Source organism: Carettochelys insculpta, chromosome 2 (genome assembly GCF_033958435.1).
Source record: "Carettochelys insculpta isolate YL-2023 chromosome 2, ASM3395843v1, whole genome shotgun sequence".
Classification (NCBI taxonomy): domain Eukaryota; kingdom Metazoa; phylum Chordata; order Testudines; family Carettochelyidae; genus Carettochelys; species Carettochelys insculpta.
Genome location: NC_134138.1, coordinates 97048532 through 97072406, shown reverse-complemented (window position 1 = coordinate 97072406; position 23875 = coordinate 97048532). Strand labels below are relative to the sequence as shown.

At 45.8% G+C, this 23875-nt stretch overlaps 1 protein-coding gene across 2 annotated transcripts in view; it reads left to right on the top strand.

The window, feature by feature from the left end:
- The first annotated feature begins 4429 nt into the window (after nucleotides 1-4429).
- PPP4R1 (protein phosphatase 4 regulatory subunit 1) overlaps nucleotides 4430-23875 on the top strand; it is a 99762-nt gene continuing 80316 nt past the window's right edge. For both annotated transcript variants that reach the window (XM_074987451.1, XM_074987450.1), the window contains exons 1-2: nucleotides 4430-4689; nucleotides 4888-4932. In XM_074987451.1, coding sequence (XP_074843552.1) covers nucleotides 4683-4689; nucleotides 4888-4932 — 52 coding nt within the window. In that variant the 5' untranslated portion in view covers nucleotides 4430-4682. The remainder of the gene's footprint in view (nucleotides 4690-4887; nucleotides 4933-23875) is intronic.

Sequence of the window (23875 nt, the reverse complement as noted above, 5' to 3'; positions counted from 1 at the left end):
TTTCAGTACCAAGTGGTACGGTCATATGTGTTTCTGGTACTAACCACCTTCTAGACAAGGGGTCAGCAAACTTTCAGAGCTGGAGTGATGAATAACAGAATGATATAAACAGAATGATGTATTTGTGAGGCAAGCTGTCAAAATTTTAGGCCAATAACTAAACTAGCCAGATTGTAACCCTATTATATAAGAATGATCATGCTGCATCAGCCCCATGGTTTATCTTGCACAGTATCCCATCTTTCAGTTGTGGTTAGAGACAGATGCTTCAGAAGAATAGAACAATTATCAAGTGATCCATCCCATCCTCCAGTCCCAAGATCTGGCAGTCAGAGGTTTAGGAACACACAGAACATGGAATTGCGTCCCCAACCATCTTAGCTAACAGCCTTTGATGCACGTATCTTCCACAGCTTATCTAATTCTTTTTGAATGCAGTTATACTTTTGGCTTTCACAACATCCTTTTGCAATGAGTCCACAGGTTTACAATGAGTTGTGTGAAGAAACAGTTCCTTATGTTTGTTGCTTCCTTAAGTTTATTTGGTGACCCCCTACTTCTTGTGTTATGAGAAGGAGCAAATAACACTTTCCTATTCACTTTCTCCACACAATTTTGAAAATCTTCATCATATGCTTAGTCATCTCATTTCTATCTCTCCAGACTGGGAAGCTGTTCCATACCACTACGCATTTGTTGCCCTTCTCTTTACTTTTTCTAAATTGGCCTTTTTTTTTTTAAATGGGGCGACTAGAAATGCAAACATTTTTCCAAGTGTGTGTATACCATGGCATGTTTTGTCTTCTTATCTATCCCTTCCTAATGGTTCCCAACATTCCTTCAGCTTTTTGGACTGTGGCTGTATGTTGACCAGATGTTTTCAAAGAACACACCATGATGACTCCAAGATCTCAGTCTTGAATGGTAACAGCTAAATTAGACTCCATCATTTTGTATGTATAGATGGCTTTTTTTGCTATGTGCATTACTTCCAATTTATTAACATTGTACTTAATCTGCCATTTTGTTGCCCAGTCAGCTAGTGTAGTGATATACTTTTGTAACTCTTTGCAGTCAGCTTTGGACTTAATTATCTAATTTTTTTCTTATCTTCAAACTTAATGGTTTACTTCTTTTCTGAGCCATTTATGATTATGCAGCATTTGACCCAATGTAGGCTTGTGGGAGACTCTGTTATTTACTTCTCTTTATTCTGAAAAATGACCATTTATTTCTACCATTGGTTTTCTCTTTAAATTAGTCACTGATTCCTGAGAGACTCTTCTCTCATAACCCATGTCTGCTTACTTCTTTGCATAAGAACCTTGTGTGGGATCTTGTCAAAGGTTCCTTATTTGGACAACTGATCTAAAAATAATGTATGTCTTCACTTTTTGAGGTATTTTCAATTTCATCAAAAAGGAAATTGACAAAATAAACAAATAATAATAAACGGTGGAATACTGAAGTAAGGATTTGTAGAGAGCACTACTATCAATAATTACGTATTTTTTTAAACAAAATGTAACCGTCTAGTGAAGTGCCACAGAGTGGTCAGCTAATGAGATCACTAGGGCTACGGCTATACTAGAGTTTTGCAGACAAAACGTGCAGAGCATCTACACAAAAAATGCATTTTGTCAACAGAAATTGTTGACAAAAAAGCCATGTAAATGCTCTGGGGGGCCCTTTTGTTGACAGAGCAGGTCAAAAGATCGATCTGCTTTTATGTATAGATGAGATCTGTTGACACAAATACTGTCAGAACATCTCTTCCAACACTAACTTCTGTAGACAGATGCTTCTAGTGTTGATGTAGCCTAGGCTGATTAACATTCTTAGCTTTCTCATTTCAAAAAGAAAGAGTCCTGTCTCAAGAATTATTCTTTGTGATAGTGGACTGAGCTATATTTTATCCTCAGTGGTAAAAGAGTGGAGAAGAATTACTGCTTTTGTCTAAATTTAAATGGCATCTTTTCTTTAAAAACAAACAACAATAAACCTAGAGATTGTTTCACAACGTATTTTAAATAGTAACAGAGAGGAAGCCATGCTAGTCTATACACTATCAAAACAAAAAGCAGTCAAAAGCTCACCTAATAAACTATTTTGCTAGTCTTTAAAGTGCTACTTGACTGCTTTTTGTTTTGATAACATATTTTAAATTAGAGGTTTCTCTCTTGAAATTAAAAGGTATGTTTCATAGTGAAGACATTAGGATGTCTTAACTATAGGGCAACCATATCTTCCTGTCCCAAATACAGGACAGGGAGATAAGGGGGAGGGGCGGTTCCTCCAAGCCCCCTGGGGATCCAGGAAGGAGGCGGCAGCTGCTGGTGCTCCCTGGGAGTGTCGGGGAAGCCGCAGCTGCCAGCACTCCCTGGAAACCCTGGTGAAGTGGCAGCCCCCAGGGAAGCTGCAGCTGCTGACAGACCCCAAAGCCTGGGGAAGCAGCAGCTGCTCATGCTCCCCCTGCTTCCCCAAGGCTCAGGGAGATCAGTGGGGGGATGGCCCAAGTACAGGACAATGAGTCCCAACTGTCCTGACCAATATGGGACAGATTGTCACCTTACTTAACTGTGCTCTAGTATAAGCACATTGACAATCTCAAAGTGGTTCATAAACTTGTACTAGAGGTCACTGATTAAAGTACGAGTGAGTCAGCAGATCCCCTTCTTGCTGCACTGAGACATATTTGGAAGGTACTTTGTGAAATAACATTACAAAGCCCAATTTTGACACTTTTGTGTCAGCTTCTAGGGCAGGGGTGAGCAAACTTTTTACATCAGGCGCCACTTTTCATCCCTGCAATTATCAGGGCCCCCCATCTTTGTCTAATGTAATCCAAATGGATGGAAATCTCAGTTATGTTCATATAAAAACCCTTTTGGCATGTGTAAGAGAAGTATGTAGAATATGAACATTGTGTTAACCGGTATATACATGTGAATACACATACATAGAACAGTAACATTTCAACATTTTAATAAGATAGGTGAGCATGAGACCCAGCAACCAACTGTGCTGCCCCCCCACTTATGAAATTTCATGTCTCCCCAAGGGAGCCTGCCCGCCCACTTTGCTCACCCCTGCTCTAGGGCACCCTTTGGTACTCTAAAAAACAATGGTGCAATCTTCATCTCAAAAAGTTTGTTTTGGTTATCTCATTTCAAACAGCACTTGGCATACACAAGTTGCGTAGATGAGGATAAATTCCATTTACACATAGCTCATATGGGGAACATGAAGTTTGGTTTAGGTTACCTATTTGTTTTTATCGCTATGACATTGGCAGATACAGTGAAGATCCAGAAACGTGATTAGAAGAGCTCCCATATAAGCAGAGTGCCAAGTACAACAGCAGCAGTGCCCGTACCACTGAGTAATAGTATCAAAGCCACGCAATAGGGAAATAAGTCCAGTGCCAAGTAAGTGTGGAGGGGAGGTGAATGGGGCAGTAACAGTGCCAAGCAAGGGGAAACGCTATCAGTGCCAAATATATATAATTGGAGATACACATCTCCTAGAACTGGAAGGGACCTCAGGAGGTCATCTAGTCCAGTCCCTTGCCCTCTTGGCAGGACCAAGCACCATCCCTGGCATCTATTTGCCCCAATCCCTAAATGGCCTCCTCATGCATTGAGCTCACAACCGTGGCTGTAGCAGGCCAATGCTCAAACCATGAGGGAGTGACACGGCAGTGCCAATTTACAGGAAATTAATGTCACAGACAAAGAAGTAGTGCCAAAGGTGTATTGGTGTAGGGGGGAAAGTGCAGTGCCAGAGCTCAGCATGCAGGATTGAGGAGGTGCAGGGCTGGCAGAAGTGCCAGGGCCCAGCATGCAGATGCAGGGTGGGGGAAAGGAAGTGCCAGGGGCCAGTGTGAGGGGTGCAGGGGAAGAAGAGCCAGGGTGCAGCATGGATGGGGGAGAGGTACAGTGCCAGGACCTAGGTTTCTGTGTGGGTGGGGAGGGAGTGCTGAGACACAGTAGTGTGGGAAGTGCCAGGTCCACTATGCAGGCATGGGGGGAGAAGGTGGCGGGGCTCATTGTGTGTGGGTAGTGCTGGGGCACAGATGTATGGGGGCGGGGAGGGAGGAGCCGGGGCGCAGCATTCAGGGTGGAGATAAGGAAGTGCTGAGGTGTAGCTGGGCGGTGTTGGGGGGAAGAAGCGCCAAGGTGTAGGGCGGGGGAGGAGGAAGTACCGGGGTGCAGTTGTACGGGGGGAGGGGGGGAGAGTGACTGAGCGCAGCTGCGTCGGGCGGGCGGAAGGGAAGGAGGTGCCGGGGGGCAGCTGTCCGGCGAGGGGAGGTGCTGGGGCGCAGCGCCCGGGCGGACGCTGGCCAGGGGGAGAAGCGCACAGCCAGGCGGGGGCCGGGTACGTGTCCCGGCTGCCCCCATAGGCCCGGGCGGGCCAGGACCGGGACCGGGACCGGGGCCCTGGGGGCGGCTCCGGGCGTGAGTCAGCGCCAGAGAGGGGCGGGGAGGGCCGCGCTTGTGACTCCCCGGCGGAGGCGGGAGCGGCAGCGGCAGCGGCGTGTCCGGCCCAGACCCCTCCCTCCTCCTCCTCCTCCTCCTCCTCCTCCCTGCGAGCCTCTCGCGGGGACACTGGGAGACGCCGCCAACGGGCCCGGCGCGCGGGGCTTCCATGTAGCACCCGGCGGGGCGGGGGCCCACGGCAAGATGGCGGGTAGGTACCAACCGCCCTCCCGCGCGCGCGGCCCCCGCCGCAGCCCCAGCGCTGTACTGGTGCGGGCAGCGCCCCCTGCTCCGCCTGCGCCCTGCTGCGGGGCGCGGCCCCGTGCGTGCGGGGAGGGGGCGGCTGGGGGCCCCGCGGGGGGCGCGGCGCGGCGTGCCTGTGGGCGCGGCTCATTGTGTCTCTCCCTAGATCTGGCGCTGCTGCAGGAGGACCTGCCGGAGGAGATCGACGCGTGTGAGTAGTGCCGGCTGCGCCGGGCCGAGCTGGGCCGGGCCGGGCCGGGCCGAGCTGGGCTGGGCTGGGCTGAGGGGCGGCTCCATCGCACTCGCCGCAGACGGAAGCTCCGGGCATAGGGGGGGCCTTGAAGGGGGCACAAGCGGGGCAGGGGTGAGCGGCTGCTGCCGGCGGGCTGGGCTGGGCTGGGCTGAGCTGGCTGCGGGCTGTTCCGCGGCGGGGAGCCGGGTGCCTCCGTGGGCTGGGTCGCGGCAGGAAACCGCTTCCAATGTGCAAGCCCACGTTGCATTGTGGGAGAAGGAGGCGGCGGCGGCGGCCATGCTCAGCTGCTCCGTCCCGCACGTGCGTGGGGCTGTCCACAGCGGTCCTCGGCAGGTCCGCGCGGGGACGGGGACGGGGACAGGCAGGCGCTGGGCTGCGGCGGAGGGGGCAGGTGCTGCCCCCGGGCTGCCTCGGCACGTGAGACTTTAAACTCAAGGGCAGTTTCTGGCCTTAAGAAAGGACTTGCGGGCGGGCTGTGTTTTGCGCTTGTTTTAAGGCTGCTTGGTTGGTTGGCTGTGTGTGTATCTGTCCTGCAGCTGACGGGAGGTATCGGAGACATTGGAGGCTAAATGTTAAGCTCTTTAGGGTTTTATTTAGTCTCCTTTTCTGTGGCGGGCTGGAGCTCTGTGGCAACAGGGGTTTGGAGGGCTGATGTTGTGAAACTGGGAACCTTTCTGTGAAGGGCTTAGGAGGCACATAAAAGGCGGTGTTTAAAAAAAGTTTGTGGTGGTGATGGCGTTGCATAGGAGACCTGGAAAATGGACTAACTTGCATGCATTCCTCTCTGAAATCCCCTTCTTCCCGGGTAGTGATGGTAAAAGTGTTTGAAAGTTATGCGACTGTAAAAGAAGTCTCTGTGTGCAGTTCAGCATTAACAGTGGGGTGCATGCTTAGTTTTTGTTTAAAATAACAATAAATGCTGTGATTTGAAGTCCATGATAACAGCTGTGACTTCAACAATGTGAAAATATGCAACCTAAAAAGTAATATACAGTAAGATAGCACGTAATGGGATGGGACTGTTAGAAAACTCTGGTCAAGGTGTAAAGCTGGAAATATTAACACCAGTTTAACTCTAAGGTGGGGATGAAAGAATGCTTAGCATTTAATGTGGTTATCAAGTCCTTCAACATTTAGGCCTAAATCCTACAGTCATCAGGGCAGTTATGTGGCCCATAGATTTTAGTACAGTCCATACAGTCAAAAGAGTCCTCTTACAAGGAGCAGCTTTCATGTTTGGATCCTTAGGTGGGTGAAAATACAAATCAAAGATCAGACAAGAACCGTTCTAGAATTCTGAAGGAAGTACTGAGACAATTAATTAAAGTATTCAAGACCTTACTGGGGTGAAGAAGGTTCTGATGTATCAAAGAACTAGGTATAATTCTCTTTAGAGAAGAACCAAGAAACTGAATGAAACCAGACTGTACAACATAATGTGGGAAAAATATTCTATATTGACAGACTAGATTAGATCGTTTAAAAGTCTTTTATAATTCTAATTTCTGTAGGTTTCAGTAGTCATAATGTTGACCTCAGTGGTGGGATTTTCCTTAATATGAACCAGTGGCATCCCAGGAACACACAGACATTCTGTGCTGAACACTTGGTTAAAAGGCATTGTGAATAATCATGGATTGGAATTTTTTTGAATTCTTAGTGCTCTGTAGTGACAAGCAATAGCTGTTCACATCAGTTTACAGAAGTTTTGTGAATTAGCTGCAACATTTGGGATGAGGTCTTGCGCTCAGGTATGAATGAACAGTACTCTGCAGTGGTTTCCTCAGAAAGGACAGAAAGCCATTATTGTAACAGCTGACCCTGTTCAACTGTATGTATGATAGAGCTGTCTTAACGCTGTCATACGGCACTGTGGCTCTCATTTTTAAAATACCCCAAAATCCCTCTTTTCAGCAACAGCCTGAGAACTGGTTCTGGGGCATGTTTCAAAAAACACAGAATGCATTCATGAAGTCTTGGATATAAGAAGCCTGTTATGTGAATGCATCCATGTAGTTCTTTCAAAAATAATCCTGTTTTAGACATGCTGAATTGTTAAAAGGATAAGCAAGACAAAAAAGTGTCTTATTTATTATTCCTGCAATAAACTATGTCACAATTTATAGGTCATTTTTTTTTCATAAAGGATATAACAAATGTCTGTGGCTGTGTCTACACTAGCCCCAAACTTCGAAATGGCCATTTCGAAGTTTACTAATGAAGCGCTGAAATACATATTCAGCGCCTCATTAGCATGCGGGCGGCCGCAGCACTTCGAAATTGACGCGGCTCACTGCCACGTGGCTTGTCCCAAGGGGGCTCCTTTTCGAAAGGACCCCGTCTACTTCGAAGTCCCCTTATTCCTGTGAGCAGATGGGAATAAGGGGACTTCGAAGTAGGCGGGGTCCTTTTGAAAAGGAGCCCCCTTGGGACAAGCCACGTGGCAGTGAGCCGCGTCAATTTCGAAGTGCTGCGGCCGCCCGCATGCTAATAAGGCGCTGAATATGTATTTCAGCGCTTCATTAGTAAACTTCGAAATGGCCATTTCGAAGTTTGGGGCTAGTGTAGACACGGCCCAAATGTTTGAAATTAACTCAGTTGACTAGGTGACTGGGAAGCAAAACTTCCTAGTATTTTACAACTCTCTGGATGTAGTTTCACTCATGAGTTTTGCTGACAAAACCGCAGTTTTGTTGATCAGACTGGTGGAATTTCTACACACAGAATGTGTTTTGTTGACAGTTTGTCGACAAAACTCAGCACCTTCACTGGCAGCCTTCTGCCTCTCAGCTATGAGGCATCATGCTGCTGTTGACAAATTCTGTCGGCAGAAAAGCTGTGTGGATGTTTGGGGGGTAAGGGCTGGGAGGGGCTTTTCTCGACAGACAGAGCATCCAGAACAATGGGCAGCCCTGTCTGCTATGTCTGGGTGCCTGTTTTGTCCAGAGACTGGCTGGGCAGTCTGACCACTCTGTCAGCACAGCGGAATGCTCTCTTGTTTGTCTTTTGTGTGTGGCTGCACTCTGTAGACTGAAGTTTTGTCAGGAAATCTCTTCCAACAGGACTTCTTTCTGTCAGATCGCTGTAGTGTAACTGTAGCTGCTGATATTAGACCCATAAAAACCTTGTTTATGAAACTGGCAAGTATGCAATCAGAAAAAAAGGAGTGATAAAAGGTACTTGGATATATGGAGAACTCAGCTGGATTTCGGAGACATGAATTTATGCATTGATGGAACATGTGAACTAAGAGGTGATTAGTGGCTCCAATCTTGCCCCACCAGTGAACTGGAAAAAGAATGTGCTGCAAGTGTGTTCTGATTTGGGAACCCTTTATATTTTTTTAAAGAAGTACTGTAAAGTTTTATTGAATAGTGACTCATAAGTTTATTATGAGGATAAAAATGGTTTTATGCAAGGGAGTGACATACTAATTATTTATTTTAAAAACAGCAGGAGAAAGCTTGGCTGTTAATGGTAGATCAGATTCCATAGTGTTAAAGCACTGTCAGGTGCATGAGGCCAGAATTTCTTTAAAGTAATAGGTTTGTAGAGGATATATGCTATAGACCAGTGGTGGGCAACCTATGGGCCACACGTGGCTTGATCAGGGTTCTACATATAGCCTGTGCACTCCTTCTTTGTCCCCTCCTCCTGCACATCTTGCACTTATGTACTTCTCCCCTGTCCTCCTAGCAGAATTGACTGATTTATTCCCTGTTCCTCCCACTCTCTCCCAGAACTTGAATGCCACAAATCAGATGGTGTTTCATCTCTGGGAGGGAGGAGGAGAAGGGGGTCAGGGTGTGAATCAGCTGATTCATGGTGCTTCAGAAATGCTGAGCAGGGGGAAGGAAGGAAGAAGAAACAGAGTGTGCTTAGGGAAGAGATCAGGTGGAGTCTGAGGAAAGAGGTGGAGAGTGGGTGGGGCCTGCAGTGAGGGCAGGAGCAGGTTGATCAACCCGTAGCAAAATGAGAAGTGATGCATTTAAGCAAGGGCACATGTGAGCTACATGCTAATAGCACACAACATTCTGAAAGTTGTGCATGCTGCCGTCTTCTTTATGTTGTTTTTGATGAGAATTTAATTTGTCCCTAAGAATTGATCACTTTGTGTTCAAAAGGCATGATAAAGAAGGAGAATCAAGTGCAATGTATTTACTCTTATTTTTGGGGTCATGGTTAGCGCATAGGCCCAATTTCAACCTTGCGGCCCACTGCGCTGAAGAAGGGCCATTCATGTGGGCCACATGCTAGCTTTTGGTTGTCCATCATTGCTCTTATCTTTGTTCCTGCTTTTTAGGCGTATATTTTTAAGCCCTCCAGAATTAAATATTTTAAAAAGTGTCCACTTAATAAAAATCTTGCATTTCATTAGTTGTTTGAACCATCCCAATGTCATCATGTCAGCGCATTGGATAATAATTCCTGTTAAAATAAATATAAGATTTTAAAAGTGTTTTGGTTTTGATTTGTTTAACTTAACAATATGTCTTTAACAGCAGCTGGCCTTGGAAAATTAACTGCTGCCAGGAGTTTGTGAATGGACATATAAGCCGAAGGAGATGTTTCTAGTATTTTAACAGAGACTAGTAAAGCTACTTTTGGATTAATGGGTGTACTGCTGGTTGCTATATAGGCGTGGGGAAAAATACAATACTTAAGATACAACCTTGTTCAAAAGATCAAAGAGAAAACAGGAAGTCTTTATAAAGGCATGCTTTATTAAAAATATACAGACAAATAGATGAGGCCTAAGTTGTAAGTTTAGGGAAGTGTTTTTCAATTTCTCTGATACTACGGACCAGCTAGTTGCATTCCTATATTCTGTCACTGAAATTTCAGGGACAATACCAGTCCACGGGCCAGTTGTTGAGAAATACTGGTCTAGAGTGTGGTGAGTGGCTATAGTGAGATGACAGTCTAAAAATCTAATGTGATCCTTATGTCTCCATGTCTGTTTTTTTTTAAATTATTGAATGAAAGGGAAGTGTCTCAAGATACTAGTAATGAAATAATGGAGTCATTCACCCTTCAGTTCCCAGTTTGAATCCAGCCTCTGTTTTTAGTGACTGACTGTTTTACGATCAGGCTGTTACATAAAATAACTGTTGGCCTGCACCATGGGACTTTAATTGAAATAGCTATGTTTCTCAAGGGTGTGAAAAAATCTACACCTGAGAAACATAGCTGTGTGGACCTAACCCCTTTGTAAATAGTGCTAGGTCAATGGAAGAATTATACATGCTAGTTTCTTGAGCAGTTGGAAAATTTATGCAGATGGGAGAACCCTTCTTACCAGTGTAGGTCAGGGATGGGGAAATACCGGACCACAGGCTGGATCTGGTCCTCCAGGGTTAGTCCCTCTGTATTTACCTGCGCTCTGCAGGGATTGGGTTATCATAGCTCTTGTTGGCCATGGATTGCTGTTCTTGACCAATGGGAATGGTGCTCTGCACCACTTCCTGTCCATCCACAACCAATAAGAGCTGAGATTGCCTGGTATACCAGCAAACAGAGGTAAATATAGTGGCAGTGAACCTCCATGGTTTAACTCTGGTGGGATGCCACTTTTTTACTGCCCACCCTGGTGTAGGTAGTTCCTATGCTGAAGCACTACAGCAGTGCAGCTGCAACTGTACCACACTGGCGGTTTAAGTTTAGAGACACCTAGGTTAGTACTTGTAGCTTTATTTCAAGAGAGGGGTATCCACATCACAGCTTAGTAACTGGCATCTTTGAGCACAGGCCATGCTGGAGTTCCACCTGTGCTAGGAAACTGCGTAACCTCAGTTGATTTTAGATAGTTTTCTACATATAGACGAGGTAAATCACATATTTAGCTTGTGATAGCAGAAACAGTGTTTAAATTGTTTCCTGACACTTGTAAAATTCCTGTCTGACTGTAATCTTGAGAGGAGTTTTATATCAAGCAACTTGGCAACTGTTTGCTGGTTGGTGATATATTGGAAGGGCTTGTTCGAACTAGGCATGTAAATATTAAGTCGTTACACTATTAAAATTAGATCATATAACTGAGTAACTGTTGGTGGGGACAGAGTAGCCAGGGCAGGGGATCTTAGCCAGGCTGCGGGCAGTCATAGTGTGACAGTGGCATGGCTGGGGCTAGTGTCCTGCTGGGGGCTGAGTCAGGGCTGGGACCGTGGTCCCATTTGCCTGTGCCAAGACAGCTGCAGGGGAGCCAGGATATCCCCCTGCTGGTCTTGTGGCTCTGCTTGCTTTCCTGACCTGGCTGGGTTCCTGTGTCTCGATGGGCTGGCAGTCTGGTTAACTAGTTACTCAGTAAGCGTTCGGATAATGCTTACCAGATAACTGGTTAACCTTTACAAACATGCTTAGGCTGCACATATTGGTACAAGAACCTGCAATCAAAATTGTCATGCCAGCTTTTTCTGGTTAGTTCATTGCTTTCCTTATGATGCGTGTGTTCTGAAAAGATGCATAATTAGAATCCTGAGTGTGAAATCATAATAACAATGTGATATCAGCCTTCAGCTGTCACACTGTTACTACATATGCACTATAAACTGGCATGATACAAGCACTGAATGTCGGTAAGATATTGGAGTTCACCTTTACCTGCTCTGTCTTTAGTACACGTGGTATCAGTAGGACCTGCTTCTGCTGGGGCTTCTTAGCTCTGCCATTGGAGGGGTAGCCATGTTAGTCTATATCTGCAAAAACAATGAGAAATGGGTCTTTACCCACGAAAGCTTATGCCCCAACAAATTTCTTAGTCTGTAAGGTGCCACAGGACTTCTCATTGTTTTAGCTCTTCCATATGAGCTTCACTGAAGCCTAGTGTTAACCAGGAGTCCTTGAGTCCTGTGAAACTTTTAGCAGCTGTTTGTATGCCCAGATCCAGGAGATTTAATTTCTTAAATTTAATGAAAAGATTAGGTAAGACTCACATTTTATACTTGCCCCTGGACAAGTCACTTTAATTAGTAGTTGCAGTACTAACCTCTGGTGTCACCAAAGTTCCTGCTAACTGAGCCTTCAAAGTAAGAATAACAGAGGATCTAAGGAGAGTTTACTAGTCATTTTGCTAGCATGACAGCCATAAATGCTCTGTTACAAGAAGGTTGCTAGTGGTTTGTGCCAGTACTGTCTAAAGAATCTGTGAGGTAGTAGTTGGAGCTAGTATCACCACGTAGTGGTTGATTCTAGCTGCCACTTTGTGGAAATGTCATGTTCCCTTGGGTTTTAGTGCTCAGAAAGCGTATTACCCATTTTCTAGTTTTCCTTGAACCAAACCTGCTTAGTCTGCTTAGATTTTTGGGCTGCCATATCTTGCTCAGAAGGAGAAGGGAGGAAAGAAAGGTAAAGGCAAGGGGAGACTTGTGTCAGAAGGCAGATGGGGACCTGGTGAACATGTGTGGCTCCACTTTGTCAGTAGACATAAGTAGAGACTGCATGATGGTGGAATAGCACACCTTACTTTCTCTGTGTGCATGGACAGAGGGACCTCTCACTGTAAGAACTGCAGCTGTGGGGGGAGCAACAGCAACATATGGCCGGAAAAAGGGCAGAACAGGGTCTTGTGATGGCCTAGTTACTTGTAATTCTTGGAGAGAGAGAGAGACTGTTACTCCAAAGGACGTGGAGTATTGGATTTCTGCTATGTGCGGCTACTTTGGGATGCTTAAGATTAATGGAATTAACATGTTTTGTTTTCTTGGTGTGGATGGGGCAATGACAATATTCCCTATTATCTTTTTCCATCCATGTGAGCAAGGAATTTGGTTATGTGCACCTGTATCAGTGTACCGTGTGGTTGTGTGGTGGCAGTGTGAACAAAATGCCCAGATATAATACGTGTTTTTAAAAAAGTAACCATACAGCTAATTATTCCAGCCAGGACAGGTTAGGCATTTTAGAATTCACTGCTTGAAGACTTCTATTTAAATATAAGAGAAAATTATTAAATGCATAGATTAGTCAGAAAACTAAAATAACAGCAGTTTTTGAAAGAATCAAGTTACAGAGAACATATGTGCATTGGAGGAAGTACCAAGAAATACTAAGTACCAATAATAACAAGAAGTATGTGTAGGAAGGTGAGTGTGAAAGAAACTCTTTGTTTGCGTTTGCGTGTGCATGCGCACGCACACTATGATTTCTGTTTCGGGATACATTCGTATTCTGAAATAGGAACTGCATGGCCAAACACTGCGCTTGAAATAGCAGAGCTATTCCAAGCACAGTATTTCATTCCCACTACCCCTTGTCAGGTGAAGGTTACCGGGAAGTTCAGAATAGTGCCTTATTTCGAAGCCGGGTGCAGTGCAGCCTGCACCAGATTCAAAATAAAGTAGCTTGGAATAACTTATGCATTTTGCAGTGCGCAAATTGCAAAAGTTATTTTGAGCTAGGGCTGCACTGTAGCCCTAGCCTGTGTTTTGTGTGCATGCATGGCTGTATGGTGGGGAAGTGAATGTGATTGTGTGCCCTTTCTTTAAGCAGAGAGGCACTCATCAGTCTGAAGGCTCCTTCAGATCACAGCAGCTCTGGTGAGCTCCTTAACCCTGTCTCCTCTTCCCTGCTCTTTGGCAATGGAGTAAATGAATGGAGGAGAGGGAGCCAGCCCTGACATCAGCCTCATTTGCCTACTCTGCACAGCAAGGGGCTCCAAGGCAGAGGGGAGCAGCAATGCTGCTGCAGAGCATGAATGGGGCTGGGGAGCAGGAAGGGTGGGACACCAGAACATAAGTCACTGGATGTGCACAGCTCTGGACTGACTCTTGGGTGGCTATGCATCTTGAAAGGAACATAGTACAAAGCATTTTCCTTCCTAACCTTGGTGCCTTAGGCTCAAGAGTTTAACTTCACATTTTTCTTAAGAGAAAAAAAGCTAAGAGTAATAATTATTAATTATTATGCATCTAGGGCTTACCAAAATCTACATAAAACTTCCAGATTTTTTAAACTTAGCAGATATGGTAGGGTCAGACACGATGTTCTAATTTTTTCCATCCATGCATGGAGTATGTTTTGTTATGCACACTGAGGCATGAGCGGATGTGTGCCCCCAGAAGAAACAAATTCTGTTAGTTTTGAACACTCTGCCAATCAGCTGGGCAACATTTGACTATCTCCTGGGTGGCTGCCCAACCCATTATCTTATAGGAAATACTGATCAGAAACTAAAACAACATCACAATTAACACCATAACAGCTTATGTGCAAGATATTCCAGATTTTTTGGAATAGAAATTATTGGTGATGTGTGACTGTCCTCCCATGGTAAATGTGTTCATTTAGGTGGTTCTGTGAAAGATGCAAGCATCTTCCATGTAATTAAAGATAAATGTAATATTTTGCTTCCTCTCCAGGCTCTAAGATTGGTAACTTAATTAGTTTATATGGATGTTTATTTCCGTTTGAGTTGCATAGGGAATTGTAGGGGGAACCTCATTAAAGTAGAGGTAAATCCAGAATTTGGCCACTTATCTTTTGTAAGAATGAGTGCTGAAGGCTAAATCCAGCTCGACTGGCTGTTCATGTACTCACAAGCCGCCTCCTACTGGTGAGATTTTAAGCCTGGCCCACATTAAACTTAGGTCAGCCCAGCTACGTTGCTCAGGGGTGTGAAAAATATATCCCCGAGTGACATAGTTAAGCCAACTTAACCCCCAGTGTAGACGGCATTAGACCAGTGGAATCTACTTCCAGAGATTATCTGTTTAGGGGGAAAAGCCTTTTTATTGATGTAGATTGTATCTTCACTGAAGTACTATAGGAGCACAGTGCCAGTGCTGGGTCTGTGCTGATGTACCATTTCAAGTGCAGATAAGACTTTATTCTCTTCCATCAAAATATAGGAAGTCATGCTTGCAAGAAGCAGTGATAGTCAAACTAGCTAGCTCAGGGATCTTCAACTGAAGTAGCGAGAAGAGCCATTTTTAAAAATTCAGTTACAGAATCAGTCCTTCAAGAGCTGCAATGCACGTGAATATGAGATGGTCCTTAATAATTAATGCCAAACTGTACTTTTTTGTCACCCCTGTTTTAAGAACAGCGTGAACAATGTACCAGTTAGAAAGTTGTTACCCCCATCTCCAGGCTTTACCTGCCTCAAAGCCCAAATCCACCCTATCCCTAAGCTTTACTTGCATCCTGCAAACCGGCTCCCCCAACCCCAAATTTAACCCCTCTCAGCCCCAACTGCACTCCTTCAACCCCAGGTTTAACCCCTTCAGCTCTAACCCTGGGTGTAACCCCATCAGCCCTAGGATTTAGCTGCTTCAGCTGACAAGCTCCATGCACTGCTGCTTCTCCTCCATGGCTCCCACCTTCCCCCGCTCCTCCCTGTTGCCTTCTACTGCACATGGACAGGGCAGGTTCAGCCACCCCTCCCACTGCAGTTCTCCTGAAGGCTGACTTCCCGCACGTGGGGCCCTGCTGGCTTGCTCTTCCGGGGCTCCCTGCCCTGCCGGCTTCCCCACCCACTGCAGCTGGCTCCCCCGCAGCTCTGGAGGCTGCCACCACTTAAACAAAAAAATCCAAATGCAGTTTTAATGGCGAGCTTTGTTTAAGCAGCCTCTGGAGCTGCACTTGGAGTCAGCAGCAGCAGCTCTTGGAGCCACAGGTTGCTGACCCCTGCACTAGGGTTAGTCCCATAGAGGACTTTGAATATCAGGGTAGAAAATTTTGAGCTGGATTATTTGGGACATCAGGAACATTGTTTTGCAATGCAGTCCAGGATTGGAGAGTGGATGCCCTTGACAGTGGGGAAGGTAGTAGAGGAGAGAAGAGCTTTAACATGCTTTGCTCCTCCCACTAGCATTACTGCAGTCTTGCCTGAATTAAGCTTCTAAACACCTGTTTTTCATCTGGGATGTTTACAAAGCATTGTTAGGGAAGGAGTAAGAAAGGAAAGGAAGAAAAACTTTACAAAGTGCTTATTGATGGAAGTGGCAGAAAAATCTGGACAGGAAGAAGGGAAGTCACCAGACAGAATACAAAATAAATAAATCAGCAGGTTGCCACTTCATGTTCTCTTTCTATTTCAATGTGATTTGAACCAAATTATATCTTCATTCATCTACGTACAGCCACTGGTTTCACTCTGAACTTGTCCATATTAATGACCAAAGAACCACATAAGAAACTTTGCCTTTGTTTTTTATGTGGCCTTTGTTTCCTCATAATGACCCCATTGGGATGTTATGAACTGAAATACCATTGAGTCATCCTATTCTGGTCTAGCTGGCCAGACTCACTAACTTCTTCCAGCCAAGCACACAGGCAGGGCCACATCCAGCTGCAGAAAAATAAAAACATTGAGCTCTGTTCTGGGAAGTCTCAGCTTACGAGACTTTTTCCAGTCCCAGGTGTTCTCTCTTGGCTAGTCAGAGAAATGAGGGGTGATACGTGGGGGTGGCGGATCCCACACAGCCACGTGTGCCCCAGGGAGTTGAAACTAGGTAAGCACCCCAATGTTGCCCAGCACTTGAACCCTGAGACTCCTCCTGCACTCCCTCCCACCCAGTGTCTTACCCCACCACCTCACTTCTCCCTCCTGTCCTGACCCTGCCACCTTCAGCCTGCTTCTGCACCCCTCCTCTTCAGATTGCCCACCCACAACCTGCTCCTGAATCCCCCTCCCATCCAGCCCTCCCGGCCCGCTCCTGCTCCGCCAGCCCACCTTCCCAGACCCTACACCTCAAGCCCACTTCCCTCCCACACTGAACCCCTCTTCTTTGGGCCTACCCCAGAACCTAGAGGAGCCCCACAAAATCTACTAGCCCTGGTCCCCTAAGGTTCTGGAGCTGGGATGAGAGGGAACTGAGGGGTGACATTTTTTCTGTTTCTCTGTCACGGACCACATGAGTGAGGTTTGGGGATTTTGGTTTTGTTTTGTTTTTTTCTCACTTGTCTCCTTCAGCTCATTTTTTCAGTGGGTTTGTGGCCCCTGCACAAAAAAGGTTTCCCACCCCTGTTGTAGGACACACATGTATCATCATCATCTTCAATAACCATGGGCTCAGTGCCCATTGGTGTCTGATGCCTCACTCACTATTCCTTTCCATCATTCCCTGTCCGGTGTGGAGTGGCTTAGGTTCTGTAGACTAGCTCTGCACCAATCTACTATATTATCTATCCATTCTCTGTGGGGTCTGCCTCTCCTAATCGAACTATCTGTTATGCACTCACACGTATGGGACATTTTAAAGATTAGCATAGCATGCCTTTTGACACTGTACTGAGAGATGCAGGGATCCAGCCTGCCCTGTGGAATTTATATTAAAGTAGACCCTCAACTTACGTGTTTTCACAACCCCCGTGTAAGTCAAATTTTAACCTAAAGAAATTCACACTTCTGATTTATTTAATTAGAACTTATTTTGAGGCCAGTATTTCTGAATTTAAAATAAGAATATACCTACAGTGTAGTTACAGTGGTGTATGTGGGGATCAGTTAAATCTTGAGAGCACTTCAGCAAAGTCTCAATGGCCATGTCTACACTAGCCCCAAACTTCGAAATGGCCATGCAAATAGCCATTTCAAAGTTTACTAATGAAGCGCTGAAATACATATTCAGCGCCTCATTAGCATGCGGGCGGCCGCGGCACTTTGAAATTGATGCTTCTCGTCCAGAGGGGGCTCCTTTTCAAAAGGACCCCGCCTCCTTCGAAGTCCCCTTATTCCTATGAGCAGATGGGAATAAGGGGACTTCGAAGGAGGCAGGGTCCTTTCGAAAAGGAGCCCCGTCTGGATGAGCTGCGCGGCGGCCAGCCGCGTCAATTTCGAAGTGCCGTGGCCACCCGCATGCTAATGAGGCGCTGAATATGTATTTCAGTGCTTCATTAGTAAACTTCGAAATGGTCATTTGCATGGCCATTTCGAAGTTTGGGGCTAGTGTAGACATGGCCAATAACTCTTATGTTGTTATAGAAAGGATCAGAATGTTTTGATGATGCTGGATTGAGCTTCAGTTGAGGGCTCATAGGATTATAGTCTGGTTCAGTAACATGACTGTAGTACTCTGGTTGCTGCCTACACATATATTTTAATAGGGTTGAGGACTCTGGAGCTACTGTGTGATCAGGTTATTTTAAAATAACATTGCCAACATCTAAATGACGCACATGCTATTTTGAAATAAAACTGAAGTAGTGGGTGTGTTTCTTCTCATTCTGATAAACCTCATTCTATGAGGAATAATGCCTATTTCAAAATAGCAATTTTGAAATAGGCACCATTAAGACATGGAATAGTGCTATTTTGAATAAGCCATAACAGGCTCTCATGGCACTGTTTCAAAATAGTGCTATGTGTCTGGAAAATCTGTTTTGAGATAGCTAGGTGTATTTTGAAATGCATTTTGCCTGTGGTTGTGTTGTTTTGAAATAAGGCTGTTGTGTAGATATAGCCTGGGTTACCTGTTGGCATTGAAATGTAGTATAGGTGTGACCTAAGCCATATTTGTATAACCAAAGAGAGCCCTTTCTAAATTGCCTGGGCAATAGAGCTAAAAGAGTGCGTTTAAACTCCATAGTCAGAAATGGTTTTTCAGAGGCTAGTATATTTAATCAAATGACTCATTACTGCACCAGTACCAGTGCAGCTCTACAACTGATAATACTAATATAGACTGTCTACTGGCATTTTACCCCCGCGTGCTAAACTAACCAAATGGTATATAAAGTGCTAGTAGATAGTAAACAGCTACTGTCATTCTTGATAGTAAAATTTTCTTTATATTAACATAGCAGCAGGGAAATTTTGAAGGAAAATGCTAACATAAATGAAGGCAAACATGGTTCTGAACAATGGTCCCTCAAATCTTTTCCAACGTGTGCAGAATAAATTTTGATGTGCATTGAGGTGTGTGTGAAAGTACACACATAGCCGGCGGGAGTGGGGTAGCGCGGGAGAAAACCTTTCTGTGGGCACTTTGCTAATCAGCTGGGTGGCATTTGAATCCTGTTACATCCCCCAGTATCCCAATGTGATCTTGTTCAACATGGTAGATGGGACCAAACTACGTTTCTGAATAATACTGAACCTGAGACACAATGCACCAATTCTTCCGTGGGGGGTGTCCCCCTGTGTGCTCTGCTCTAGGTATTTATGCAGCCCTGTGCCTTTGTACGGACATTTCTGCAGCAGTGTCCCTCTGGGTGTCTCATGCACAGGGTCCTTCCTATGTGCCCCTTCTTCCACATTATTTAAAGTGCTGAACAAAGGACCCAGAGGCAGGAACCCTGAGTTCCCTTTATACCACCCCTGGGTGGAGATGGAGTGCAGCAGTTGTGCTGTCAAAGCGCTCTCCTCAGGCCTTCGTTAGAGTAGCTTTCCTTGTTTCTCCCTCTTAGGTACTTGGTGTGGTTTTTTGTTGTTTTTTTTTAAAGCGGGGGGGGGGGGGGGGGTGTTTCAAAAAAAATCCCTCCACTTCAGTGGACCTTTAACTGTTCCCAGTCACCTGGATACCCAACCCCCTGGGCTTCAAGCAATGTGCTTTCTGCAGGGAGGCTGTACCCATCTTTGATGGGCACAGCCAGTGTGTCTACAGTCTGGGCTATGGGCATATCCTCGAAAAATGTGTCCATTGTGCTAAACTTAAGTCCAAGGTACAGAGGGACGCAGACCTGAGGCTGAAATTTCTCCTAATGGAGAGATCCCTTCAACCATGGGGACAAGGGAGATGCTCAGCAACAGGTTCCCCAACAAGGTCTCTCACAAGGTTCCCGAAGCCGCTGAAATCAGCAAAAAAGTGAAAGGCAATTTCGCTGTAGAGAGTTCAAAAGAGGAAAAAATGCTCTCCAATGAGATCTGTGCCATTGCCACAGACTGCTCTTAAAGTGAACACTGTTAGCACTCTGGGCACCTCAAGATCAGCCCATCTTACTCCCATGAACAGCATCGGTGCCAGCATGATGACACCGCCCTCCCTCTCACTCTCCTGCTACTGGTGGCACCACATACAGACTTGGCACTGACAGCCAATCTGCTCCCTCCGAAGCAGCTCGGTGCTGACGCAGGGACTTGTCACCCTTCAGCTGCAAAGAACAATACATCTTTGTCAGCTCAGACCTCAGTACTGCAACTGGCCACACCCTAGGCGTGTACTCACCACAGAGACTTGTGAGTCTCCCCATTACCAGCATCCCCCTCTCCACCTTGCTGCACCCCTCTTGCCTAATTCAGAGCCTCCCCACCATGGCTTTCCATGGGAGGCTTCCCCCTTTTCCACTGAGGAGGATGCAGCCTTATCTCCTCAGTACTCCCTACAGACTTGACAAACAGCTGACTTACCACCCCTATTACAAATACCCACCTGCTGTGGTATGGCACCAATAGGAACCATCCCCCATCACTTTTGGATCCCTGGACGTATTGGAATCTGTGGGGACCCTATACATCCTATGATGGAACTCCCCCCAGGGTACACTCCCACTCTGCCATCAACTCCATAACTCACTGAGGCAAGGAAATGGAACTTACTTGTCAACAAGTACTCAGAAGACATGGTCCATGAAACGTCTCAGGCTAATGAGACCCCCTTGCCATAGACAAGGCTGCTCTGCCCCCACAGCCACTGACTGAGGATGATTATACCCCTTTCCAAGGCCTGTTTTAAATGGTGGCAGCTAAACACCATATAAATAAGGAGGAGGTGCCAGAAATCCAACACAAATTGACAGACATATTGTAATTTGTCATCTTCAGCTAAGAGAGTCTTGTCAATCAATGGGGCAATTCTAGATCTGGCAAAATCAGTATGGCAGACTCCACCCACACAACAACCACTTGCAAGAGTGCTGATCATAAGTATTTTATCCCCCACCCTCCCAAGGGCTCAGAATATTTCTTCACCCATCCTGCCCCTAATTCACTTGTGGTGGTCTTTCCTGTGCCCATCCACATCACGTGACTAGCCCCGACCCAATAAAAGGACTTGTCTTTTGTTCAGTGTGGACCATTATTATCACCAGGGGGTGATCCTTCAAGGGTGTGGGGAGCACATGTACTATATCATATAGCACAGCATGTCTGGTCCTCAACCGAGCAGAATCTGCCCATAAACATACTGCAACTATGGACTGCTTGCTTCCATTTCCTTCCATGCATCATGGGCTCTATAGTTCAGGTGCTCATAGACAATGTTCCATGTGTGTTTTGTATAAATGGATGGAGTGGGTTCTCTCTTCCTCCTTCTGTGCTGAGGCCATCAAACTGTGGAATTGATGTACCCAGCATAATATTCACTTCTTAGCCTACTACCCACTAGGCTCCCTGAACACCACAGCAGACGTTCTTAGCGGACAGTTCCCCACAGACCCCGAATGGGCACTGAATGAAGTGATCTTGCATTCCACATACGACTGATGGGCTTACCTGACTAGCTCACTTTTGCCACAGCTAGGAACATGAAATGCAAAATCTTCTTCTACAGAGAAAGTCTCAGCAAATACTCAATGGCGGCGTCCTCATCAACAACTGGCACCCATACTGGGCCTAAGCGTTTCCACCCAATTCATTGCTACACAAGGTGGTACACAAATCCAACTTGATCAGGCAACAGTAATTTTAACAGACCCAGCGTGCTCCAGACAAAGCTAGAACGCTTAGCTCCTTTGGGTGTTCATCTGTCCTCCTAGCACACTAACCTCTGTCAACAACCTGCTAACACAACATCAAGGCCAAATCCAACACCCAAATGTACGGATGCTTCAGTTCGAGGCATGGCTCCTCTCTGGCTCTCACACACTGAATTAATGTAATTACAGCAAGTCCAGGTTGTCTTACTGCACAGCAGGAAATTATCTACCTGTGTGACCTAAAACACAAATGTAACAAGTCTAATGCTGGTGCACAGCAAAACATATAAATTTCAGATGGAACTATCTCCTAGAGTTAAAATAAGTGGGCCTCTCCCTTAGCTCTGTGAGGGTATATCTAGCAGCTATCACTGCATTCCATGTCAAAACAGGCAATGTGGTGTTTACCTACCCTATTACCGGAAGCTTTTTAAGCCACCTTCTCACTACATTACCTATCCATGAAAGTCTTCTTCCTTGTGGCAATCACTTTGCCAGACATTGGGGTACTGGGGGCACAGATGGCAGACCTGCACCAGATATATTTTTTCAAGGATAAAGTTACCCTGAGAACCCACCCTAAGTTTCTCCCTAAAGTTTGCACTTCTTTTTATGTTAAATTACCCATACATCTCACAGTATTCTTCCCGAATCCCTAGAGCAGTGCACTAGGAACCACTGTGCACACCCTCAATGTCAGAAGAGTGTTGGGATTCTATTTGAAATGAACGAAACCATTTCAGGTCTAATTGAAACTTTTTGTCTTCACTGCTGAACATTCCAAGGGCAATCCAATTATTGACACAGACAACTGCCACTTATATCTATTTATTATATAAGTAGCCCTTACTGCTACATTCAGCAACAGGAAAATATGCTTATCATTAGTATAACCACTGCTCGTCCTTAATTTCCTTTTTTTCCTGATCTTTCTGCTAGATGAACACTTTATTTTTTTCCCAGTGCTGGTGCCAGCCCCTGCCCCACCACACCACATGGCAGCTAGGCTGTCGGGGGTCATGCTTGTATGAGAGGCCAAGAAACTTCTTATCTGTGGTCCTGTGGTTTCTCTCTCCCACAGGTGCTATGCAGTTGGGGTCTTTCCTGCACCCAACCACATCACGTGGCTAGCTCCTGACCCAATAAAAGGACATGCCTGCTGTTCAGTGTGGACTATGCTGCCAGGCAGCACAATGTCCTGGCTTGCACACAGTAACGGCTCCAAGGGCAGGAAAGATGCTCGAGTGATGCTGTTGCCTGGGGGTAGTCTCGCCCTGTGGCTAAGATTTTCAGGGGCTTGCTGCCACACGGGTATCGTTTCAACTGGGCCCCCCACCCCCACAAAAATATATTCAGGGGCTTGCTGCTGTCTGGAGGAAGTCTCCCAGGTGGTGAAGATGGGGGGCTTGCTGCCCCCCAGGGGGAAGGCTTCCCCAGCAGCTATGATTTGCTGCAGCCATGGAGCCTATTTCAACTGGCCCTCTAGCCATGGACCCCACGCCCTCTGCCCAAAAAAGATTTTCGGGGACCATGTCAAATGGCCCTTCATCCTCCGATGCACCCCACCACCCCATGGGATGAGGGGGTCCAGCATCCTGACAGTCAGTCTGGGCTGCCTCCCCACACGAGCACCACCACTTGGTGGATGGGGCTTCCCAAATTTCAACATGTTGAACAACTCTTTAGTGAACTGAGAAGCCAAAAATCATTTTTCTAATCTTTTCTATCCTCTTTCTTCAAGTTTTGACCTCCTTAACACAGGGAAGAATGTGTGGAGGGCTTGTTGAGAAGACACAGACACCTGGCTGCACTTGAAAGCTATTGCAGACACCTACTGCTTTTTGTAAAATCTTTGCTAATTCAGTTATAGAAACAAGAGATTTCAGTTAAATTGGTGATCTTTGTTGATGCCCTACTTTTCCTTCCTTCCTGCTGGAAAAAAGGGTGTTTGCTTTCCACAGGAGGGGAATGAGGGCAATGCAATGTGGGAGATGACATCACATACCCCCAACCACTAGCAGGGTATTTTTTCCCCATGATGCACCAGTGAAAAATAGCCAGAATTCAATGGGGATGAGGCAACTGTGGGATAGTTCCCACACTGCACTGCTGCAACACTCAAAGTTTGGCCATTGAGTGAGAGAGCAATACGTCAACTTTTTGGGAAGCTTGAAGGTAGGTGAGGATACTCAAATTCGAATTTATAAAACACAGCCTTACAAAATCTATTTTCATAAAGTTGAATCTGTTTCTTCGTGTAGACGTAGCCTTTGTCTTATTCCTCTAATGAAGAAAAGGACCTATTCTCAAAAGAAGTGCTACATTGCAG